This window comes from Pecten maximus, chromosome 3 (assembly GCF_902652985.1).
Source record: "Pecten maximus chromosome 3, xPecMax1.1, whole genome shotgun sequence".
NCBI lineage: Eukaryota > Metazoa > Mollusca > Bivalvia > Pectinida > Pectinidae > Pecten > Pecten maximus.
This window is the reverse complement of record NC_047017.1, coordinates 38,612,695-38,640,658: the sequence shown is the minus strand read 5'-3', so window position 1 is coordinate 38,640,658 and position 27,964 is coordinate 38,612,695. Positions and strand designations below refer to the sequence as shown.

The 27,964-nt window shown below is 38.0% G+C and overlaps 1 protein-coding gene across 1 annotated transcript in view; it reads left to right on the top strand.

The window, feature by feature from the left end:
* LOC117324126 (muscarinic acetylcholine receptor M1-like) overlaps window positions 1-27,964 on the top strand; it is a 72,664-nt gene that overhangs the window by 27,301 nt on the left and 17,399 nt on the right. Inside the window, 2 exon segments of the mRNA XM_033879791.1 lie at window positions 16,447-18,262; window positions 18,264-18,793. Of these exon segments, the coding sequence (XP_033735682.1) occupies window positions 16,830-18,262; window positions 18,264-18,793 (1,963 nt within the window). The 5' untranslated portion in view covers window positions 16,447-16,829.

Here is a 27,964-nt window from a genome sequence, read left to right as displayed (position 1 = left end):
TCTATTCGTCGTGTCCGGTGTTGATCCTGCAAGCATCCTGTGTTTGTCCGTTATGTGTTCGTTATGTGTCCGCTGAAGGTCCGGTTTATGCGTGGCGTATGCGTTCAAGTTCCATTAACGGACTGGGTAACGCATGCCCCCCGTACACCTATCGCATATAAACGAACAATGACAGGATATATACAGGACAAAACGGACATGCACAGGACAGCCAACGAATATTCTTATCCGTTACTGTCCGTTTCAAGTTTTGTGCATGCACAAAACTTTCAAACGGATACCACCGGACGCACCGTACACCACCTGACATGAAACGAATGAACCGAACATAAAACGGACATAAAACGGATATTGACGAACATCACCGGATATCCAAAAATGTTATCCGTTTCACGTCCGGTGGCCCAATCCGGTAAAGTGTGACAGGGGCATAAAAAAAACTATTGTAGATGTACAAACAAACACTTATATTTACCAATACATACAAATACGTTATATTCAGTGTACATTTCCGTAATGTTAAGTAGCCGAGCAACATTTTATCTAAATACGATAACCTTGGGACCATAAAGCCAGCATTTCACTAATTGCTTATCACTAACTTTACCAATATGTTTAGAAAATTACGGTGTTCTGATCTTCTCTTGACTTGTGTTCCTGTTCGGGTCCGTACCCTTTATCCCGGTACGAATACATGTATTTATAGTTGTACTGATCCAGCCGGTACGAATATGTATAGCTGTACTGATCCAGCCGGTACGAATATGTATAGCTGTACTGATCCAGCCGGTACGAATATGTATAGTTGTACTGATCCAGCCGGTACGAATATGTATAGTTGTACTGATCCAGCCGGTACGAATATGTATAGCTGTACTGATCCAGCCGGTACGAATATGTATAGTTGTACTGATCCAGCCGGTACGACTTTGCATAGTTGTACTGATCCAGCCGGTACGAATATGTATAGTTGTACTGATCCAGCCGGTACGAATATGTATAGTTGTACTGATCCAGCCGGTACGAATATGTATAGTTGTACTGATCCAGCCGGTACGACTTTGCATAGTTGTACTGATCCAGCCGGTACGACTATGTATAGTTGTACTGATCCAGCCGGTACGACTATGTATAGTTGTACTGATCCAGCCGGTACGAATATGTATAGTTGTACTGATCCAGTCGGTACGAATATGTATAGTTGTACTGATCAAGCCGGTACGAATATGTATAGTTGTACTGATCCAGCCGGTACGAATATGTATAGTTGTACTGATCCAGCCGTTCCGAGCCGGTCCGTCGTTCCGTTTTCTGGATTGTACCGCTTGGATCTAAGGTGTGAAAACGCGGAATCTTCGTTTGTTTATGGTTTATTTCGATACATAATGAACGAAGGTAAAAAGCATATATGTCCATAGTATACAATAATTATTCAAACAACTTCAGATGTGCAATGACATTCTATAGAAAAAATTGTGACACTCTCTGGTATTAATTTTATAAAGGTTCGGAGATTTTTTGTTTCGTAGTAAAAGAGAGAAAAAAACCAACAAAATAAATCTTCTGAAATCATATTGATTTTCATGTTTAAAGATTATATCGTCGAAACACAAATCTTACTGAAAACTGACTTGAGAGTCACGCTTCCCGTTATATGGTACACTATCTAATCGGCACAGTAAGAACCCGATAGAGGGAAACACGCTAAGTCAAACGGCACGAACCGGTCTCAGGGGTCTCTACTATTTCTATGAGGATCAGGGGCGTTCTTATGTTTTGTCTACGAGATGAATGCGTGTAATTGTTCTGGAAACTTTATATTACACACGGATCCTACTCTCTATTTAAAACATGGACACCTATTGAATAATTAATTGCTTAGACTTGCATCTCTGCCTGAAGGATCAGCGCCATGGTCAGATGGATCTGAAGCGGCGACCAGCTTTGTTGAGGCCACCGCTGGCTAAAAATGGCTACAGAATTAGAATCTTTGATCGGCAGTAGAGAAAGGTCGACTGTCAGTCACCTCTGGGCAATACATCTGCCTTTAATTTTAAACGCGAGTGCATGTATCTACGTCTGCCAAAATCTTCAAAACATAGCTACAAATATATATCAAATGGTGGTCCAGGGATGACATACTGGATACTAATATCCTCTGTTTGTCACAATAATAACTTGTTATATCAAATGGTGGTCCAGGGATGACATACTGGATACTAATATCCTCTGTTTGTCACAATAATAACTTGTTTGTGCTTGTCGCAATAATAAGTCAGCTGGTGTATGATAATAACCCACAAATCGGACTAAATGCCTCTTTCGACGTGCTTTTTGGGGGGCGTCAATGCCATACAGATAGAGCAGAAGAATTGTACCTGTTGTCCCCATTGCATGATTCGTTAGAGGCGACTACATGGAATACTATCTTTTATCTTCTTTATATACAACTGTTCCTAATGTCTCCCTTGACAATGTTTTAACATTTAGGTTTAACTCCTGTAAGGACGGCTAAGAGTTCTCTCCCCTGGCCACAGTCTCTAAACAACAATGTAATAGCAAGCGTTCAGAACTATAAAACGCCACAATATTACAGAACATGCCGATCTGTAGCGAAAGACAGTTAATGTTCTTCAGTTTGTTTTAAGACTTCAAGATTAATTTATTCTCATATAAAATAATATATAAAGATAATACAACACACACACACACATAAATGATATGTACAGTTTGTTCACAGCAATATGGTTACAGCTATTACAAAGAACATACTTTATCATTGATACATTTGATAAACTTACATAGATTATTAGCTTTGTTTACATGAACAGTTCATACGGAACTTGGCGGTTTCAGAAACATAATATGGGCATGGATTGCCACCCGAAATTGATTATACATTAAAACCCGACAGTTTTGACACCCCAATGCACATAAATATATTTCACACTAAAGCTATCGAGAAATGGTTCTGTTGACATAAATCCGTGTTAGCAGACATGACAATGACTTGTGAAGTGTCCCCGAACCAGGCACACTCCATCACATGCTAGTGTCAGCCGAAACCGAACCACCTAACACTTTCATACTGCACGTATTTATTCAGAGATAAGTTGTGGAGTTTCCTTATCAAATATTTGATATTTTATTTTACGGAAGTCAAATCAGATGGTTTCCTATAAATCCGGCTGGCGAAGAACATCGACCGGGCAATGTTTACTCTGTCAATAATATCACACCGTGGGACTTCCCGGAGTTATGATAGGTGTTCAGCGCGATGTGTACATCAATCAAATTACACGGACTAAAGTAATACGACAATTTATAAAGCGTGCACGTTAATTGACATACTGGAATAATAATCCATAAATATACAATAATATAATTTCATAACAAGTAGAATTTAATCCTTAGTATGATGGACAAACCGGAAACTTGTGTAACATATCTCTCTGGACGTTACCTGGCTTTACATCGATAGTGTCTACAAGGGGAGGGGTTGTGTCCGGACGGGGATGGATGAAGGGGTTGTGTCCGGACGGGGATGGATGAAGGGGTTGTGTCCGGACGGGGTGGGGTGGGGCTAAGGGACTAATTCAGTTTCCTCGATTGCCTCACTGAGCACCAACAACATTGACCCCAGCCTGTAACTAGGCGGGTGTCGTTGATGAAGCAGAAGACGCCTATCCCCCAGGAACCACTGGTCTTAATTTCCCTGAACTTTGTCACTGGTATCCATGTATGTTTATAATTTTCGTATTATTTACCATCGGTTTGTCGATTTTGATTTAGAATTACGATATCGTTTTAATGTCGACATGATAAATATAATTCAGAATCAACATAGAGAGTTATTATTGTTATAGAATCACCATGTTAAAGCTGTACAACATTGACCTGGACCAATCTCTGCTTTGTCGCCTCAGATCATATACTTTTTTATTCTTAAGACCTTTTTGTTGGCATATTGGTAGTCATACTTTTTATACGCCTGGCGAAAGACGGGACGTATTATGTTATCATGTTGGCGGGTAGGCGGGCGGGCACATATGGTGTCCGGACCATAACTCCAATACTACTCGACCCAGGCTCTCCATACTTGACACAAATATACATCTTGATGAGCCAGAGTGTCGCATACCAAAATCATGCTCCTTACCTCCGTATTTGTGGAGTTATTCCCCTTTGATGATTTTACCTGTCCAGACCATAACTCCAATACTACTCGACCCAGGCTCTCCATACTTGACACAAATATACATCTTGATGAGTTGGAGTGTCGCATACCAAAATCATGCCCCTTACCCCCGTATTTGCAGAGTTATTCCCCTTTGATGATTTTGTAATTGCTCACTATTCACTTAATAATGGTATTAGGAGGCTGATTCTTTGCAAAGAGGTTCTTTTAATGTATATATTCTGTATATAAACATGTGAACTAATTTTTGTGTTGTTGTGTCTAAACCAAGGTTTCCCATATTTGCAACATATACGCTTATACATCTCATCATTTAAAGTTGCCCTTCGGTTTCGACTACACACCATTATGTGTATCAATATCTCCTTCCAACTTTCCAACAATGATACTTCATTTTAAAGCATTACAACCTGTGAAACTACCCCCTTCCAAGTGTCAAATATTTCGGCGGTCGTATGTTGTGGCCCTCCAACGGGCCCTTGTTAGTACGTAGATTCTTCTCGTCTCAATACTACCAGCTGTCCAGAGTAGTCGTACATTTTAGTATAACAATTCTTCTCGTCTCAATACTACCAGCTGTCCAGCGTTACCTTTCATTCTTTTCCCTTGCATTTTACACGGCCGTTGTTTTGTCAGATACAATCATCCTCTCTTTTTTCACCAGACATGTTACGTCCTTACATCATGTTCTGGTGCACCTGCTCACAAAACCATAGGCATTATATAAGTATCATGCTCATGGCCTGTGGTTAAATATTTGCATTCCACGTGTTGCTTTGCCTTTCTCAATTGGTCATGTCTCGCCTCACATGCACTTTCCCCTCTCAACGACTTTTTCACCGTCTCGATTGGATTGTGAAGTGTATAAATCATTGCATTTGACCATCAATAACGGTCTAAATTGTCCCATACCAATAGTCTGGTTATGGCCTTTCACCGGACCCGCCTTCAGTTGACAATTCTATCTGATCCCCGCCCCAGGGGACTCTCCCCAGTACGGCTGCCTTTATTCAATACTTCGTCGATTTATCTACGGACCCACAACGAATGTTCAATCTTTACCTCGGAGAGCTATCGACTAAATGTCGGTAAGTGGCCATCAGTTAAACTCCTACGGTCAACACAGGTATTCGATTGAACTCATTAGCGAGAGGAGAACGTCTATTGACTACAGGTAATATGCTGACCTCTATATATGTTGACCTTTCGTTTACGAAGCGTTTTGTTCCAAATCTGTGTTAGTAATCCCTGTCACACTCCATCGACCGAGGCCGTCAGTGACTGTCGTTAGTCGTCAGATTTAGGTCTTATCTATTCCTAGCTTTTGTATCTATTCGTAACTTTACGATAATCCATTTATTTCCATGATGAGCTATATATGATCTGTTCCCAATTAATGGCAACAAAATCCTCCAATCTGACTTTAAAAAGTTGACTGCGGTTACTTTGTTAAACACTTCACTTGTTAAGCGAACTCACTTATTTCAAGGCCGTTCGACCCCTACACCATAATCAGTTATATACGGCTATGTACACAGTATTCACCATTACCAAAGAACACTTAATCATTGAGTAAATATTTGATTTTTTATCCAAAATATGTGTTGAATGGCATGTGCTTTATACTTCTATGTCAGCTTGTTGTCCTCGGTGTCCAAAGGCTGTAGGGTTTCTGGTGGATAAGTAACTGGACATTATTACCGACTAGAAATCTGAACCAGACATACTCGTGCTCGTACTGATGATACATGTAACATACTAACGCCAGAACATACACGTACACGTATCGGACATTCCCGTGAACGTGGTTTTGATAAGTGTTGGTACACGTTGAGACCTGGGCATACAAATGCTGGTGAAGTCACTTTGGTTACGATGTGGTATATTACTGATGTACAGCTCATGTCCAACAAGTGCTTCCTGTGCCTTATAGCCTACACACGGACAAGTAAGTATTATATATACTGGGTACATGCTGTTGACCCTTGTAATAGAGGAGGATTGGTACATATTACCTTGGTAATGGAGGTATTAGGATACCCTTAAATGTGTCCTTACCTTGGTGATGGAGGTATTAGGATACCCTTAAATGTGTCCTTACCTTGGTGATGGATGTATTAGGATACTCCTTAAATGTGTCCTTACCTTGGTGATGGAGGTATTAGGATACCATTGAATGTGTCCTTACCTTTGTGATGGAGGTATTAGGATACCCTTAAATGTGTCCTTACCTTGGTGATGGAGGTGTTAGGATACCATTGAATGTGTTTCTTTCCTTGGTGATGGAGGTATTAGGATACACTTAAATGTGTCCTTACCTTGGTGATGGAGGTATTAGGATACCATTGAATGTGTCCTTACCTTTGTGATGGAGGTATTAGGATACCCTTAAATGTGTCCTTACCATGGTGATGGAGGTATTAGGATTCCCTTAAATGTGTCCTTACCTTTGTGATGGAGGTATTAGGATACCCTTAAATGTGTCCTTACCTTGGTGATGGAGGTATTAGGATACCATTGAATGTGTCCTTACCTTTGTGATGGAGGTATTAGGATACCCTTAAATGTGTCCTTACCTTGGTGATGGAGGTATTAGGATACACTTAAATGTGTCCTTACCTTGGTGATGGAGGTATTAGGATACCCTTAAATGTGTCCTTACCTTGGTGATGGAGATATTAGGATACACTTAAATGTGTCCTTACCTTGGTGATGGAGGTATTAGGATACCCTTAAATGTGTCCTTATCTTGGTGATGGAGGTGTTAGGATACACTAAATGTGTCCTTACCTTAGTGATGGAGGTATTATGATACCCTTAAATGTGTCCTTACCTTGGTGATGGAGATATTAGGATACACTTAAATGTGTCCTTACCTTGGTGATGGAGGTATTAGGATACCCTTAAATGTGTCCTTATCTTGGTGATGGAGGTGTTAGGATACCCTTAAATGTGTCCTTACCTTGGTGATGGAGGTATTAGGATACCCTTAAATGTGTCCTTACCTTGGTGATGGAGGTATTAGGATATCCTTAAAAGTGTCCTTACCTTGGTGATGGAGGTATTAGGATACACTTAAATGTGTCCTTACCTTGGTGATTGAGGTATTAGGATACCCTTAAATGTGTCCTTACCTTGGTGATGGAGGTATTAGGATATCCTTAAATGTGTCCTTACCTTGGTGATGGAGGTATTAGGATACCATTAAATGTGTCCTTACCTTGGTGATGGAGGTATTAGGATATCCTTAAATGTGTCCTTACCTTGGTGATGGGGGTATTAGGATACACTTAAATGTGTCCTTACCTTGGTGATGGAGGTATTAGGATACCCTTAAATGTGTCCTTACCTTGGTGATGGAGGTGTTAGGATACCCTTAAATGTGTCCTTACCTTGGTGATGGAGGTATTAGGATACACTTAAATGTGTCCTTACCTTGGTGATGGAGGTGTTAGGATACACTTAAATGTGTCATTACCTTGGTGATAGAGGTATTAGGATACACTTAAATGTGTCCTTACCTTGGTGATGGAGGTATTAGGATACACTTAAATGTGTCCTTACCTTGGTGATGGAGGTGTTAGGATACCCTTAAATATGTCCTTACCTTGGTGATAGAGGTATTAGGATATCCTTAAATGTGTCCTTACCTTGGTGATGGAGGTATTAGGATACACTAAATGTGTCCTTACCTTGGTGATGGAGGTATTAGGATACACTTAAATGTGTCCTTACCTTGGTGATGGAGGTATTAGGATACCCTTAAATGTGTCCTTACCTTGGTGATGGAGGTATTAGGATATCCTTAAAAGTGTCCTTACCTTGGTGATGGAGGTATTAGGATACACTAAATGTGTCCTTACCTTGGTGATGGAGGTATTATGATACCCTTAAATGTGTCCTTACCTTGGTGATGGAGGTATTATGATACCCTTAAATGTGTCCTTACCTTGGTGATGGAGATATTAGGATACACTTAAATGTGTCCTTACCTTGGTGATGGAGGTATTAGGATACCCTTAAATGTGTCCTTACCTTGGTGATGGAGGTGTTAGGATACACTGTAATGTGTCCTTACCTTGGTGATGGAGGTATTATGATACCCTTAAATGTGTCCTTACCTTGGTGATGGAGATATTAGGATACACTTAAATGTGTCCTTACCTTGGTGATGGAGGTATTAGGATACCCTTAAATGTGTCCTTACCTTGGTGATGGAGGTATTAGGATATCCTTAAATGTGTTCTTACCTTGGTGATTGAGGTATTAGGATACCCTTAAATGTGTCCTTACCTTGGTGATGGAGGTATTAGGATACTCCTTAAATGTGTTCCTACCTTGGTGATGGAGGTATTAGGATACCCTTAAATGTGTCCTTACCTTGGTGATGGAGGTATTATGATACCCTTAAATGTGTCCTTACCTTGGTGATGGTGGTATTAGGATATCCTTAAATGTGTTCTTACCTTGGTGATGGAGGTGTTAGGATATCCTTAAATGTGTCCTTACCTTGGTGATGGAGGTATTAGGATACCATTAAATGTGTCCTTACCTTGGTGATGGAGGTATTAGGATACCATTAAATGTGTCCTTACCTTGGTGATGGAGGTATTAGGATACCATTAAATGTGTCCTTACCTTGGTGATGGAGGTATTAGGATATCCTTAATGTGTCCTTACCTTGGTGATGGAGGTATTAGGATATCCTTAAATGTGTCCTTACCTTGGTGATGGAGGTATTAGGATACACTTAAATGTGTCCTTACCTTGGTGATGGAGGTATTAGGATACACTAAATGTGTTCTTACCTTGGTGATGGAGGTATTAGGATATCCTTAAATGTGTCCTTACCTTGGTGATGGAGGTATTAGGATACACTTAAATGTGTCCTTACCTTGGTGATGGAGGTATTAGGATACACTAAATGTGTTCTTACCTTGGTGATGGAGGTATTAGGATATCCTTAAATGTGTCCTCCTTACCTTGGTGATGGAGGTATTAGGATAACCTTAAATGTGTCCTTACCTTGGTGATGGAGGTATTAGGATATCCTTAAATGTGTCCTCCTTACCTTGGTGATGGAGGTATTAGGATAACCTTAAATGTGTCCTTACCTTGGTGATGGAGGTATTAGGATACCATTAATGTGTCCTTACCTTGGTGATGGAGGTATTAGGATACCCTTAAATGTGTCCTTACCTTGGTGATGGAGGTATTAGGATATCCTTAAATGTGTCCTTACCTTGGTGATGGAGGTATTAGGATATCCTTAAATGTGTCCTTACCTTGATGATGGAGGTATTAGGATAACCTTAAATGTATCCTTACCTTGGTGATGGAGGTATTAGGATACCCTTAAATGTGTCCTTACCTTGGTGATGGAGTTATTAGGATAACCTTAAATGTGTCCTTACCTTGGTGATGGAGGTATTAGGATACCATTAATGTGTCCTTACCTTGGTGATGGAGGTATTAGGATACCCTTAAATGTGTCCTTACCTTGGTGATGGAGGTATTAGGATATCCTTAAATGTGTCCTTACCTTGGTGATGGAGGTATTAGGATATCCTTAAATGTGTCCTTACCTTGATGATGGAGGTATTAGGATAACCTTAAATGTATCCTTACCTTGGTGATGGAGGTATTAGGATACCCTTAAATGTGTCCTTACCTTGGTGATGGAGTTATTAGGATATCCTTAAATGTGTCCTTACCTTGGTGATGGAGGTGTTAGGATATCCTTAAATGTGTCCTTACCTTGGTGATGGAGTTATTATGATACACTTAAATGTGTCCTTACCTTGGTGATGGAGGTATTAGGATTCCCTTAAATCTGTCCTTACCTTGGTGATGGAGGTATTAGGATATCCTTAAATGTGTCCTTACCTTGGTGATGGAGGTGTTAGGATATCCTTAAATGTGTCCTTACCTTGGTGATGGAGGTGTTAGGATATCCTTAAATGTGTCCTTACCTTGGTGATGGAGGTATTAGGATATCCTTAAATGTGTCCTTACCTTGGTGATGGAGGTATTAGGATACCATTAAATGTGTCCTTACCTTGGTGATGGAGGTATTAGGATACCCTTAAATATGTCTCTACCTTGGTGATGGAGATATTAGGATACCCTTAAATGTGTCCTTACCTTGGTGATGGAGGTATTAGGATACCCTTAAATGTGTCCTTACCATGGTGATGGAGGTATTAGGATTCCCTTAAATGTGTCCTTACCTTGGTGATGGAGGTATTAGGATTCCCTTAAATGTGTCCTTACCTTGGTGATGGAGGTATTAGGATTCCCTTAAATGTGTCCTTACCTTGGTGATGGAGGTATTAGGATACCCTTAAATGTGTCCTTACCTTGGCGATGGAGATATTAGGATACCCTTGAATGTCGATGGAGATGGATGTTCTGATTTGATGGACATTTTTGGACTTTCTTCATTTGTGTCGCGGCCTTGGTGCTAGATACGTGCCGTGACCGTTGCTATGGAGATATTGCAATTTCGTCAAAATTATGTGAAGACCTTAATGTCGTTACCATGGTGATGGAGGTATTGGTATATTATGTTGTGTCGTTACCTTGGTGATGGAGGTATTGGTATATTATGTTGTGTCGTTACCTTGGTGATGGAGGTATTGGTATTATGTTGTGTCGTTACCTCGGTGATGAAGGTATTGGTATATTATGTTGTGTCGTTACCTTGGTGATGGAGGTATTGGTATATATTATTATGTTACACGTCGTTACCATGGTGATGAAGGTATTGATATATTATGTTTTGTCGTTACCTTGGTGATGGAGGCATCCAGATATTAATTCTTACATGTGTTACGAGCTTGGTGATTGAATATTCGTTTACCTTTCATGACATGCTGGTGTATTTTTCGTCATTGATTTATCAATGACGGATGTTGTTAGTTGGAAAACGTGTACTGACATCTTGAGTAAACGGTATACCGTGTAGGTATAAGATAAGTAGAACATCTTTGTTCATTTTGTTTAATTCGCTATTAAGTATCGAGCTGTTTTAAATTATATAAAAGCGTAAATTGCTTTAGATACATGTACACCTCATCATACTGAATGTGTTAGGGAGTTATATGTGTTTATTGGACGTGTTACAATATAGAGAGGATTGTAAATACATCACTGCCAATTACTCCCGACAGTTAAATAATTATTGTAATAATTATATTCAAGTCGTGATGAACGTTTCAACATATGTTATCACGTGATTATTAAGACAGACCAATCACGTTACTCTGCAATATAGTGAAAGCGATATGCATATAGGTATATATCTTGTTATTTCATTGAGGTGAGCAGTTAAGACATAATAATTGTACCTGTTCATTGAGGTGAGCAGTTAGGACATAATAATTGTACCTGTTCATTGAGGTGAGCAGTTAGGACATAATAATTGTACCTGTTCATTGAGGTGAGCAGTTAGGGCATAATAATTGTACCTGTTCATTGAGGTGAGCAGTTAGGGCATAATAATTGTACCTGTTCATTGAGGTGAGCAGTTAGGGCATAATAATTGTACCTGTTCATTGAGGTGAGCAGTTAGGGCATAATAATTGTACCTGTTCATTGAGGTGAGCAGTTAGTACCTGTTGTCCTCTTATCTTTTTTCCTCTTTCTAAACAAGTCTTCTTCCTAATGTCTCCTTGGCGCTGGTTTAAGTCGAGAGTTCGCAGCTGTACGGAAGGCTTTTCTAGAGTCTATAAAATTATGATTTCTACTCCTGCTTAACGCTCAGCATTTTGGGAGTGGAACAATTTGATAACATTGTCAGGATGATGTGACCGGGCGGGGTGTACGACTGCACAATTCATCTGGCAGTATGCTTCAGTGAAGTACCACTATAAAGTCAGTACTGTGCTATCACAAGAAGGCAAACACGACCATAGCGCAGCATCCATAAACACACGCACTCACCACACGCATGCATCTAACATACAGGGGAGGACGTCCTTAAATGACCTTAGATGTTAATAGGACGTAAATTAAATAATACAGAACTAAATCATACCCACACAGGGGAGGACGTCCTTAAATGACCTTAGTTGTTAATAGGACGTTAATTAAACAATACAATACCAAACCATTCGGTGATGGGACTATATATCTGAGATTCTGAAGTTTCATTTGGTCACACTAGGTCAAAATGAGATGACCTTTTATTTGACCCTGTTATTAATAATGCTATTGAACTGTCCCTATGTTGATCTTGTTGATGCTGATTTTCAACGTAACTTCAAACCTGATGTAGATTTCTAATACCAGAATCTCCCCTTCTGTGAACTTAATCACGTGATATTAACACTGGCAATCACGTGGTAAACGTTTGTATTAAAAAATAATGTAACAGAACATTTGTTGTCTGCAGACTGTCCATTCTACGGTGATCACTGATGTTCCCCGTGTTAATTACGGCGTGAAACATTTTCTTACTCAGACGAAACTGATATCGATAATCGTCAGTAGTTAACTGGGAATCATGGACTCTACACCTTGGGACATATCGTATCTTTAAATTTGATAAGGCTATATTGTACAGAAGCTCATCATTGTCTAAAACAGCTGTGTGCATTTGTTCAACACGATCGATAGGTCTTCACATCCGGTTTCTGTTTTTAGAAACAATCTACCCTGATCACGGCTGTAGTACGAACCGTCGTGTGTAGTATTACACTCGAGATCATACTCATGACACCAGTAAAATGTTAGGTTACTACACGTAAGTACTTACTGTGTATATATCACAACAAACTCCAGATGATTGTTTTTATACAGTACAATACTTAAATAAGGGGAAAGGAAATCCCATTTCTGAAGTAGTTTATCGGACATAAAGGTTTGAAAGGACACCCATCATAGTGACCTAATCATCATGTATGATGCCGTAAACGTATATACTTGACAGTAGCCATACATGTACGGTTAGATGTGATTGCTAATCAATTCTCTGACGTCATCAAATTTCCACAGATCGATTTGGTTCCGACCAAAAAAGACATCAAAGGCCTTTATATGGAGATACTGTATTACACCAAAAGATATGGAGGCTATATTTGTGTGTTATGACTTAAAACGTTGTCATGGTGATGTAAAATCTTTGTCTTTTTAATGCTTATGTGCTGACACGGTGGGTTAGATTCGTTATAGCCTGAAACTATACACACGTATCACAATTAAATGTGGTTGTTCAATTTTGCGAAATATTGTAGAGAAAACTTGTGTATGACAGCTCACAAGTCTTCCCTTGAAGACTAATGAAGTGCTCTCGTATCTAAAAACCCGACAGTGCAGTGATGAGTACTCACGTTTTGTGGTTATACATTTTCATTGCGGGGTTCAGGATCAAAGAGACCACTCTCTGACTACCCGCGGGATTATATACATTTACGAGCTCACGTGCAGAACGATTTACAACCAAGGGAGATAACTTTCCCGATTTTTCAATAATATTTCTTTTGCATTCTACCCCTGTTTTTTTTTTTACACATAATCACACACTTTCTGTCCAGTTATTGAAATGGTTCAAGATTTATATTTAATCGGTTGATGGAAAGAAAATGTACCCTTAATATCAAGGACAGCTATATTACCTCATGGAAAATTGTTTGACCCCAACAGGGTGATGCTATTCCAATCCACTTTTCCTTTACTATCAAAGATGTTTTAGTGCTTAAAACATCAAATTGATTGGGCACAGAATACAGAAAATAACAAAATCCCACTCCTCCTCAGTTATAACATTATTATGACAGGTATATGAGCTTATTTGTAATACTATTGTCATTATAATATATGGCGTAGTTTTGATAATATTTTCAAAAAAATATATGAGAAAATTTTGATAATATTTACACTGCAATATATGAAGTTAGATTGTCATATTCCCGTCCTCGAGAATCCATAACGCAGGTTTGTACGACAGTCGTTGGTTAACCAGAAAACTGCCCAGCCCAATATTCTCAAGTTATTCCTATTAAATTTTCACTTACATGTGATTTACGATTTTGTGGGCGTTTAATGTTGAAGCTCACGAAGTTTGTCGCACTGCTTAAGTACAGGGTTGCTACTTAGAATTCACTGTCGAAACCAAACATATCTAGCGTATTTCAGCATATCACCTAAAGGTGACTACCATTTTCATATAATCTAATGACGACAGGTTTTGAAACCTTGCTTACATCTCATTGATTTAATTTGTTACTAAATTCTTCAGACAGACTTAAGAGCAATAAAGTAAACATCAGACTCGCTATCAAATATACACGTATGCACCATATTGGATATGCATTAGTGCAATATTTCATTTTATGAAATATCATTAATCATTCTCAGTAACTCGAAAACCGATTGACCCTTTTGGTTATGTTGTATTACGTGTACCTACAGACAAATATGACTATTGTCCTTACTGATCCCCCCTCACGTTAACTTCAATAGCTCCTGACGATTTCACTTATAACATAGGCAGCTCGTTATCAGTGGTTTCTACCTCCTCGTCCACATTGACCTCGACCTCAATTGGGGACACGTTACTGTAAGTGAAATTTATAAGAAAGAAATCATCGATCACCAAATGCATATGGATGATTTTACAAAAGTAACACAAATGATTTGCACATTCCCTGTAAATATTAATGCAGTTAAATTAAATGCCATATAAAGAATATAAAGCTACATCATACAGCTGCTTCATCCTTCTGTAACTCGTCAGCGATACGAAGGCCAGAAGTGTAGAAATCAAGATGAGAGCTCAGAAAAATCAGCATGGACCTTAACAATGTTATCATATGTAACTAAACAGTATTACCACATAGCTAAAACTTCGGCCACATAATTAAGAAACAATGTTATCACACAGAAATGAATGTACAGGAACTCTATCATTTAATCAAATTTATGTGTTTGGAAATTGATAATTGTAATATTTAATTGATTCTAATACAGTTTTACCAAAAACAATTTTTTGTTGTTGTAGAAACAACAGTCCAGAATTATCAAAAATCAGCAATTCAGAGCTACATCTGTACTTACTAATTATTCTTCCTGTGTAATGTCTAAGTCACATTCTTAAGAGATTACATTAGAGTAGACTAATGGAAAGAAGACTTAGAACACCGCTTTAACATAACACCACACATAGCATAATATGACATTCTAAACCCAATATCCTCCCCAACGAGAGAGGGAAATCGGCCAAGTGTTTATAAACCACCTTTCCCCGTTGCTACAAGTATCCGATCTTTGCTAGTTAAGGGTGTTTCATAAGTGTATCGTACTGAAAATTATTGGTTAGCGAAGTTAAAATACCCTTCAATCATGGAAATGCCATGGGATTGTGGGTCTCTTATATCATTTAGCCATGGAAGCGGGATGTAGTTATATAGAAAAACATTTAGAACAGAAGTATCTATTCCAATAAATTAAGGAAATAATTTTTTCTAAATTTGAGAAAAAAGAAGCTTTATCAAGGTGCTTGTTTAATGATTTACTGGTAGCCCTAAATACTACATACTCGTGTGGACTAACCTCTTAGTACCGATACATACAGTGTTAATATACGATACCAGAACAAGAGTAGCTTTCGTTCTTTGAAATATATTATCGTTTAGAATAAACATTTGATGTTGATATGGCTGACAATTTCTGTCCGCCACGTGCAGAGTGAAATCTATGTATATTGACCACCGCGTCTTAGCCTAGGTCTCCCTATGAACTTGCTGTCGTTTGTTTGGACATCGCCAATTAATCTGCTATACTACATCTTTGCTACATCATACAGACTATAGTTAATCATTACTGCTGTAATGAAGTTGTCCCACGATTTGGAAACGTTCCCGCTCCGTCTCCTCAACACTGGCCTGGTTGATGTATCGAATCCTTTATTAAAATACATTAACTGTGAAAGAATATAGGATCGTGATAGTCTGGTCTCGACATAAGCTGAATGATGTTAGATTGCAAGTTTTTAAATCCGCTTTACAAACATCTATAAACATGACATTGCGCCTTTTTTCCTGACCAACCCAAAAATGATTTAGTGTGGGTCGACGAAATCGACATCCCCATTCATGAATCAATTTGGCGGGAAAAGATAAAGGAGACTTATTATCGATTTTGTATTGTCAGTGGGAGATACAGTCTGAACCATGCGACTTTGGCTATAACACTGGCAATAGTTCATTGATAGATTTTATCTTAATTTCAAATTTCATTTTTTCCAGATGCTTTTGCGTGTTACGAGTGAAGACCGTTATCGAAGAAGCAGACGATCAATTGGAAAGAACGCAGGAAAGCCTGTATACTCTGCCAAACGTAGGGCTGTTTCACGCTATTGAGCTAACGTGGACGAAATATGCAACGAAGTATTCAACTGTTGTGGGTAAGGATATGGAATACGGCTATTGGATGAGGTAAAATAAAGGATACCTACAGGAAACTCGACATTGATCGAAGAGTCATGTTTGAGGCAAATACGAGAACGGAACTATAATTTGATGAGGAAACACCAAATGAGGCCTCAAAAGATATTGTGAGAGTGTTTATTTTAAAGCCCGGAGAGTGTGGAAATATTTTAAAACTAAACTAAAATGGAGGCGATAGAAAAATGGCGGTAAATAATGCCACAGCAGAAAACTCCGGAAGGTTTTCTGCTTCGTCTACTTCCTGGTCAAGTGACGTCACTCGGATCTTAGATCCCGCAGGAGTATATGAAACCACGGAAAAATCGTTGACGACAGTTATTGGAGCAATTCTACAAACTACCACGTCTTCCAATCTCACCCCACTAAACATTTCCGCACAAGTCGATCAGCTATCCTCCGCCAGTGAGCTGGTTACGTCGTCCTCGTTTTCAAACTTGATAACCGTTGACGTCACAGATGTTGGAAACTGGACCAACCAGACGTCAGCACCCGGACCCCTACAAACACTTCCGGAAATCGTTGCTCTGTCAATACTTGTAATAACACTTGCTCCGGCGACGATAATCGGTAATCTGTTAGTAATAATCGCGTTCAAGATCGACAAACAACTACAGACGATAAGTAATTACTTCCTGTTGAACCTGGCCGTTGCCGACATGGCTATAGGGTTTGTGTCCATGCCGCTATATACAGTGTACACTTTGATGGGTTATTGGCCACTCGGGTCTCTCTACTGTGATCTTTGGCTTTCTATAGATTATACAATGAGTAACGCTTCCGCGGCCAACCTGATGCTCATCAGTTTCGATAGGTACCTGTCAGTGACGAGGCCGCTTACGTATCGAGCCAAAAGAACAACCAAGAAGGTGCTTATTATGATAGGACTCTCCTGGGTGATATCTGCGTTGTTATGGACGCCTTGGATATTCGCGTGGCCATACCTCGAAGGTAAACGAACTGTACCGGAAACGGATTGTTATATCCAGTTTCTATACACAAATGCCTACGTCACGATTGGTACCCATTTGATTGCGTTTTATATTCCAGTGACTATTATGACTGTTCTGTATTTTAAGATTTACAAAGAAACGCGAAAAAGACAGAAACGTATGCCAATGTTACAGGGCATGAAAGAAATGATTAAAAAGAAAAAGGCGTCGGACATCGATGATTACGACTTCTATGCTCGGCGTTACGAAAATGAATTCGATGACGTTTACGACCTAGCTGATATGCTAGTCGAACCCGATAAATCCATCTGGTCAAGGTGCTCGTGCTGTAAGATTGACCGTGACTATGAGGCGGACGAGTCGAGCGCTAGCGACCCTGCGTCTCCGACAGCTATTAACAGTTCATTTTCGGATGCACATTCTTCGTCAGTGCGTTCCCAGATTTACACCACTGATCAAAATCGAACGATAAATAAACAAATGAATGGACGAACATCAAGCGGTAAAAAGAAAAGTGGCAACACCAGTAATTTGGTCATTCCGCTGATGGCGATGGAGGCTGCGAGATTCACGCCTTTGATCTCCAGGACACCACGTGATGACCGGTCACCATTTTGCACCGAACAATCGACGGGAAGGTTTGACACCGCAACAAAGCAGAGATTGTGACGAACCTCTTATAGAAGAATGTGAGGATCTATATACAATAGTTATTAATTTCCCAAATACAAAATCCGATTCTGAAATCGGGCCTTCGATACGAATGCTTTCAGATGACGAGGACACGAACATCGTGTCACCAAACAGACATTCAAAAATATCAGAGGATGATAGCGATTCTTTATCGAACGAGGGCTTAGCACGGGAAGAATCTACATTTTCATTTCAAAGTTTAGAACGGACTCGAGAGAATTGTTTACCCCCACCTAAAGGGACGCCGGCATTAGGTCGAAGAACGCGTTCCAACGATGCACAGAGATCAGCGCAAAACGCGAAGTTGGCGGCACAGGTTGCATACAAAGTGAAGCAACAACGTGCAAGGAAAAAACGATCGGAAAAGAAACAGGAAAAAAAGGCCGCAAAGACACTGAGTGCCATATTGTTGGCATTTATAGTGACATGGACGCCATACAACATTGTGACGCTGGTAGAAATATTCTGTAAAGGTTGTGTGCCACATCTACTCTACAACTTCGGTAAGTACAACAAGAAATCTTCATGTTCTGTAAAATGTTTCCTCTGCGTTTTATTTTAGCATTACGGTAAGTATATTCCAGACGGCTTCCTAAATTAACTGACCTGCTGATATATGTCCCACTGAGGGATCGTAGGAGGAAACTGATGTAGGGACATCTACCAATGAAATACGGGATTCTTATGTGTCGTCAGCTCTAAGGGGCATTGACAAAGAGTAGTCTGCACCAGCTGCGTCCTGTCCGTCTTTCCCGATTTCTACAATTGTTATGATACCTTGTCTCTGTTGATACAGTAACGTACACCGATTTCTTAACATATTTAGAGCTTGCTGAGCCTTCAACAGTATTTCACTGCATACTGAAATAACGTCCGTCAAAGGAAATGTTTTAGTTGTAGAGTAATAATAAATGTATATCTTTTGTAATGGCATCATTTTATACACAAAAACTATTGAATACTGCTATCAGTATACATTCTGGTGCTGGACCATGTTTTATACAGAGATCCGTACCTATGATAATTATATTCCAGTAATTCAGTATTAGCCAGTTCCTAGGACAGAATAAATGTCGAAAAACGGATACCTCAAAAATATAATAAGTAGATAAAACTATTATAAGCTTCAATCTATTCACGAAAATATATGACTTCTAGCTTCAAACTTTTTCAAAATCTCAAAAAACAACAGTTCTATTATTGCGTTTATTTCCGCTGAATTTCTGTAAATACGTTTACACAGTAAAACTGTATTTCCTTTTCTGTGTCTCTTCCCCTCTTACAACAGTAATACTCTGTCGATTTGTTAGAAATCGTTAAAATGATTACCCGCAGTGACTTTCGGTTGTCGTTCCTATGTGAAAACTAATAAATGACAAAACAAAAGTACTTCTACCGACCTGCGGGCAAACAGCATTTAATATTTCAAAACCATTTAAAAATTAACGCGTACTAAATTTGATTTTAACTAAAGACAATTTTGAAACTAATTTGATCTTATGCTTGACGTCAAACTCTTTTTTTTCAAAAATGTTAATATTTTCTCAATTCAAAAGACCTGTGGGCATGTTAGATTTAGTGATTCATCGAATACGTAGAATGACAAAAATGTTGAATTTTCTTTTACATTCATCTGCAAATGTATAATAATTATTCAGTTTTCCGTCACTGTAACAAAAACGACCACCACTCTCGGCCATAAAAGTACAGGCGACTTCACACTGCTAGCATCTTTCTATCAATCCGACATCAATCACAAATAATAGCAATATACTTTTTTGAGGAAATCAATTTTGATATATAGCATTAGAATTGATTTCCGTGAAAACATTCCATCGTATGCGGTTTATTCATTGAATAACCCCTAAGATTTGATGTAAGTCAATTTCAATTTTGAATTGGTTTTATTCTAGAAATGACAGTAAAATTTTATCTTCCTGGAAAATATAATCGCCGTTAGGTTGACAAGCGCGAGGAAAACCATTTTATAGCGGCATGACTGCACTGTTGTATAGTTGATGACGGCACTAGGTTATCATGTCATATAAGACAGCCTTATTTATCGTAAAAATATCACCAGATTGGGAGGTTGTGTGAGTTAGTGATGAACGGCCAGGATAGAAAATGAATCCATTCTAGAACTATATAATGGTACCTTTAAAATTGTATTATTTTCTTTAAATGTTTTCAAATGGACATACAATTCTTTAGAAAAGTGCTGACTCTGGATAAAAGCCGCATGTTACAAGGTCACTTTAATGTAGGTAAATGATTAGTAAAGATGTGGTGGATGAGTCTTTACACGGAGTTACGGTAAAGGTGTCATCTAGTTACATTTGTAACAGTAAAGGTATCCTCTAGTTACATCTGTAACAGTAAAGGTATCCTCTAGTTACATCTGTAACAGTAAAGGTATCCTCTAGTTACATCTGTAACAGTAAAGGTATCCTCTAGTTACATCTGTAACAGTAAAGGTATCCTCTAGTTACATTTGTAACAGTGAAGGTATCCACTAGTTAAATCTGTAACAGTAAAGGTATCCTCTTGTTACATCTGTAACAGTAAAGGTATCCACTAGTTAAATCTGTAACAGTAAAGGTATCCTCTAGTTACATCTGTAACAGTAAAGGTATCCTCTAGTTACATCTGTAACAGTAAAGGTATCCTCCAGTTACATCTGTAACAGTAAAGGTATCCTCTAGTTACATCTGTAACAGTAAAGGTATCCTCCAGTTACATTTGTAACAGTAAAGGTATCCTCTAGTTACATCTGTAACAGTAAAGGTATCCTCTAGTTACATCTGTAACAGTAAAGGTATCCTCTAGTTACATCTGTAACAGTAAAGGTATCCTCTAGTTACATCTGTAACAGTAAAGGTATCCTCTAGTTACATCTATAACAGTAAAGGTATCCTCTAGTTACATCTGTAACAGTAAAGGTATCCTCTAGTTACATTTGTAACAGTAAAGGTATCATCTAGTTACATCTGTAACAGTAAAGGTATCCTCTAGTTACATCTGTAACAGTAAAGGTATCATCTAGTTACATCTGTAACAGTAAAGGTTTCCTCTAGTTACATATGTAACAGTAAAGGTATCATCTAGTTACATCTGTAACAGTAAATGTATCCACTAGTTACATCTGTAACAGTAAAGGTTTCCTCTAGTTACATCTGTAACAGTAAAGGTATCCTCTAGTTACATCTGTAACAGTAAAGGTATCCTCTAGTTACATTTGTAACAGTAAAGGTATCCTCTAGTCACATCTGTAACAGTAAAGGTTTCCTCTAGTTACATCTGTAACAGTAAAGGTATCCTCTAGTTACATCTGTAACAGTAAAGGTATCCTCTAGTTACATCTGTAACAGTAAGGGTATCCTCTAGTTACATCTGTAACAGTAAAGGTATCCTCTAGTTACATCTGTAACAATAAGGGTATCCTCTAGTTACATCTGTAACAGTAAATGTATCCTCTAGTTACATCTGTAACAGTAAAGGTATCCTCTAGTTACATCTGTAACAGTAAAGGTATCCTCTAGTTACATCTGTAACAGTAGGGGTATCCTCTAGTTACATCTGTAACAGTAAAGGTATCCTCTAGTTACATCTGTAACAGTAAAGGTATCATCTAGTTACATCTGTAACAGTAAAGGTATCCTCTAGTTACATTTGTAACAGTAAAGGTATCCTCTAGTTACATCTGTAACAGTAAAGGTATCCTCTAGTTACATTTGTAACAGTAAAGATATCCTCTAGTTACATCTGTAACAGTAAAAGTATCCCCTAGTTACATCTGTAACAGTAAAGGTTTCCTCTTGTTACATCTGTAACAGTAAAGGTATCCACTAGTTACATCTGTAACAGTAAAGGTATCCTCTAGTTACATCTGTAACAGTAAAGGTATCATCTAGTTACATCTGTAACAGTAAAGGTATCCTCTAGTTACATATGTAACAGTAAAGGTATCCTCTAGTTACATCTGTAACAGTAAAGGTATCCACTAGTTACATCTGTAACAGTAAAGGTATCATCTAGTTACATCTGTAACAGTAAAGGTATCCTCTAGTTACATCTGTAACAGTAAAGGTATCCTCTAGTTACATCTGTAACAGTAAAGGTATCCTCTAGTTACATCTGTAACAGTAAAGGTATCCTCTAGTTACATCTGTAACAGTAAAGGTATCCACTAGTTGCATCTGTAACAGTAAAGGTATCATCTAGTTACATCTGTAACAGTAAAGGTATCATCTAGTTACATCTGTAACAGTAAAGGTATCCACTAGTTACATATGTAACAGTAAAGGTATCCTCTAGTTACATTTGTAACAGTAAAGGTATCCACTAGTTACATCTGTAACAGTAAAGGTATCCTCTAGTTACATCTGTAACAGTAAAGGTACCCCCTAGTTACATCTGTAAGCGTAAAGGTATCCCCTAGTTACATATGTAACAGTAAAGGTATCCTCTAGTTACATTTGTAACAGTAAAGGTATTCTCTAGTTACATCTGTAACAGTAAAGGTATCCACTAGTTACATCTGTAACAGTAAAGGTATCACCTAGTTACATCTGTAACAGTAAAGGTATTCTCTAGTTACATCTGTAACAGTAAAGGTATCCTCTAGTTACATCTGTAACAGTAAAGGTATCCTCTAGTTACATCTGTAACAGTAAAGGTATCCTCTAGTTACATCTGTAACAGTAAAGGTATCCTCTAGTTACATCTGTAACAGTAAAGGTATCCTCTTGTTACATCTGTAACAGTAAAGGTATCCTCCAGTTACATATGTAACAGTAAAGGTATCCTCTAGTTACATATGTAACAGTAAAGGTATCCTCTAGTTACATATGTAACAGTAAAGGTATCCTCTAGTTACATCTGTAACAGTAAAGGTATCCTCCAGTTACATCTGTAACAGTAAAGGTTTCCTCTAGTTACATTTGTAACAGTAAAGGTATCCACTAGTTACATCTGTAACAGTAAAGGTATCATCTAGTTACATCTGTAACAGTAAAAAAATATCCTCTAGTTGACAATCATTGATCTACATCTATACCAGTTACTACATTGGCATGTATATGCTAACTGTGCAATGCAGTTCTGTCGGAATACAACTTTCTAATGGTAACGCTGTTTAGAAAATATCGCACTCCTCTCCGGTAAGTTCATTATTAATTATGAGAACAAAATTAGTCGATTACTAGTAATTAAGGTTAAATTTCCGAATATCTCCGTCAGTTAATATCACTTTAGTTATCCTCACTAGCAGTCTGGTTTCTTTGTTTCTACACTGCCCCTTCTATTCAGGACTAGAACTTGACCTACGCAAGTGTATATTTACCTGGTAATGTCAGTATAACGGTGGACTTGCGGAACGCATGGTCTTACGTATATTGTATTTTTCCGTGGTTTACATTCACCCCGATTTCATCTTTATTGAGTCAAAATCACTTTTTGGCATTTTCGTATTCGTATTAACATAGTAACGTCCAATGATTTCAAAAACACAGACAATAATGCAATCGTTTGACGCGACTCTAGGATTTGTTTCTTTGGCATTACCGATATCGAACGATAATGGACGATCAGAATTTCCTAGAAAATATTATTATCATGTATTATTTTTCAATAAGAATACGATATGATCTGAGGCATATATTATTTATATTGACATAGTTCTAAAGATAAATACCGCTATACAGACTCTTTGCAATATATGTGACGAGCTGAATTGAAGAGGGCAATGCATTTTTTATTGTTTTATAAGACAATCAAACATATCATATCCCGGCACTGTTTTGTTATCGACGCCAGTTTCCTAACAAATAGTGTTTTTGATTAAGTTTACGTAAGATACGGCGAAGTTAAGTTATTATTTGAAGAACAATAAGCTATATCATAATATGAGAGTTTTATGCTGATAGGCGGAAATTGCTTTAGCCGAAACCATATTGAAAACAGATAAGAATGATCAGTGACTGATACGGGGACAATTTGATTACGATATACAGGAGCGTTTTTCTCCTAACCATATTGTACTGTAGTATACATGTGACTCGTAAATCGGGTACGGAAGTATCGCTTTCTGTAACTTGGTTAAGGGTTTATCTCCTTACACATTAGTCTATCTCAATCATTGATGTATAATATTGGTCATGGCCTGCCGTAGGTTCTTCCTATTCTGCTCCTACCATTGCACTGTCGACCTTTGGTGGCTGGCTTCTAAGGTCATATTATCATTTTAGGAATGCATCAAATGAAATGGTTGACATGGATCAGATGGAACAGTTTACAGTACTTCTCTAATAGAATCTTATTGATCAATCCAATGTTTATCATTTTGACGAAATTTACAAGTTTGTGAACAATTTCGCAGCTATACGAATAAAAAGGATATAAACTATCGACGAATATTCTTTCAATCAAAAAACTGGTCTGATTGTCTGTATGAAACAATTGTACGTGTTAAAACAGATCACAAATGAATACATATTTTTGCTTTGAATTGTTTGAATCATTGAAAATTGATACTTTATGTTAATTTACAGATATGATATAATATTAGATATCCATTACCGACAAACCTAGATTTGTTCAGGTACTCCTTATTTTGAGTTAAGAGAATACTACCGCTAGATTGATTTACATAATGTGATCAGAACCACAATATTTTGGCATTGGTTTGTGATCGCTAGCAATTTCGTGCTCATAACTTCCAAGGTCATGTGATGAGAGGTTCGCGGATGACATGTTGACTGGATGTTGCATTTAAAAGTCTGAACACAGGAGCAAGTCGTTCTATAGGGCCACAGTTTAAAAACAAAAAAACCTGACTAGCCGGTTTTGCCACAAAAAGGTATATTAAGGGATTTGCGAAGTACTAGTATCATGACAGACATATCTCTTGTCAGATCGCAAGCCTCCTCAAGCTTAAAGTTTCTTGTCGTATGCCCACGTACAGATATATACGTCCGGAAGTGCAAACATTATAACAAAAAAGGCGGTCAGATGGGGATCCGGAATATATTGTGTGTGAAGATCAATGCGAGATAGAGTCTGAGTTTGTAGACTATCGCCATGTAAATCTGCGTTGTCAGAGAAAAACATATACACAATAATAAATCTTAGACAGGAAATGACTGAACGAGTTTATTTAATTGCTACCATGGTAACCCTCACAAACTTAGAACATTCATAAATCGTTGGGTTTTAAAACAAAAATATTTCAGTTCGTCAGCTTAAAAATATTTATGATGCGCCTGTTCTCAACATTTCCCTATTATATTTTTGAACTGATTTTAAAATCATTTCATTTGTGCATGTTAATTATTCCATGCGGTATTCGATGCCTCTCGAAACTGAATCTTTGCCTCACCAGAATTTAGTGGCATTGTCTTCCTGTTTATTACCAGGGCGATACACGAGGTTGAATTTATGTACTTTTCGCAGGAGCAAACATGTGCAAACGCCAGCATAACAGCCATATGTATTGTTGTAGTCTTAGTGGGACAGGAATAATAGGTAGTTAATGAGCACGATTTCCTGCCAACTTTTGATTGAGATATATATCAACAACTTGTCCAGTGCATCAATATTTATATATGGTCTAAGGTACTAAATTTTCGCGAAGCGAAAGTTCTTATACATGGAATTTGGCGAATGTAATAATGATTTTATCAAATAGAATCAAACGTTATGAAGCAGTGCCGTTTAGTACTGCTGACTATTTCAAAAATAATTATCAAAATGAAAAAAAAATCTGTTGTTAGAAATGAATCAATAAAATGAGTAATTGTTTGGTCAGTTTGAATCACAAGCTCATTTGTAAGATTGAAGTTTAGCGACCCGTACCTTGTTTGGTTATGCAACATGTAACCTAATCTATGCGGTCGTGGTCGTATCTTGAATATGCCACCGTGTGAATGCTGGGGTGCAGGGCGAGCAGTGGATATCATTTCTGTTATAGAGATATCAATATCTGTCATATCGCATTCTCTTCCAATTACACACCTTGCTGCAAAAAGAAGGAGAAGAGTCTATTTTATATTCATAACACGCTCCGACGCCGTATTGACAAATATAATGTGAATATTGTGGAGCCTTAAACGAATATGATGCAGAATGCGCAGAATAGAAGCTTGCTGGTATTGTTTAACAGTGACCCCATACCTTTGACCCTCTTATGATTACCTTTGACCCCTTATGCATGGTAATTCACCCCGAGTATATGGCGTTGACCCCGTATATATTGGCATTTGTATGTGTAAGTGTACCTGTGGCCCTTGTACCAATCAATTCACTTGGTAGGTATCCCCGTACGTGAACTGGTATTGGAGGATAGCTGCCAATTTTCCCGTACTTTATAAATTATTCATCCGGTGAATTACAAATGCTTCCCCTTCCGTCAATTAAGGCAAGCAAATTTGGGTCATAGAAAAAGGCTAATTACTTTTATGTTCAAATGATGTGATAGTGAGTCTTTAAACCTTTTCTTGTCTGTTCCTTACATCGTGTGCCCCTGTCTAGTGATAATGTCCGTAAAACAATATAACTACGACTGAGGTCCAGAAGGCCAGAATGATGGATGGGCTATCTTTGATATATTGAGTGAACTTTTAATTGTTAATCTAAAAAGATAGGATTACACTAGATTCTGGAGAATGTATTTCCGAGGTTCCACAGGTGTCACGTTGACATCAGGGGGAGACAACCAAAATGATGTAATGTAAATTAAATGTTATTTGTCAATCGATGCGGGTCCTATACTTTCTATGTCCACATAATATTACTGTTTCTCGCATAAAAGCCACACTCTTCTAGTAACCAATTTAAAAACCAGATTCTATAGATATGACCTGCATTATATGCATTATTGTGTGGATTCTCGTTGACAAATTTCGTATTTTGGCATTTCCCCGGCAACACTTACGTGTACATCTCCGCGATTTCGATCGCTTTGTATTTGCTTTCATTGGTCCTGATGTTTCATTGTTGTCAGCTTAGGTCTCTTCGGATTTGTCTGTTGATGATTTTATTTTCATTTAGCTTTGTTTAGATAATTTCTTGAATTGGTCCATAGACAAAGAAGTGATTGGAACCAGATAACAGAAGGCAAAGACGGCATGTGAACAGCGATTGGCAAAGCAGTATTGTAGACGATAAACAGGTGATAAAAACCATACTTGATCCTGATGACACTGTGACAATTTGTCGGAGGATTTAAGTTATATCAATATTTAAGTTGACCTATGAGATATTGAAAAGAACATTTGATAGTCCTTAACTGGATCATAACATCAATGATCAAAACATGAACCTAGCCTGGCTATTTAAACTGCTTTGTAATAATTATTTGCATATATGAATTCTATAAGTTAAAGGTTGTTTGTTTTAACAAAATTGTCATCTTTGACCCTTACTTGTTAGTTGTTGAGTAACATGAATGACGGTATGGTCATTAACTAGAGCAATTAAGTTGGATAGCTGGTAAACTTATTGACCCTGAAAATAGGCCATAAGGATTTCTTATGAAAAGATTAACCACATACAGATGTATTTATCTTTAAATACTACTAAAAGTTACTGGAGAATTATCTCGATTATTGAGTTGGGTTCTGAAGAACTGTCTTAAAAACAATATAAGAGAGCTGTTGATGAACAATGTATGCTGCATT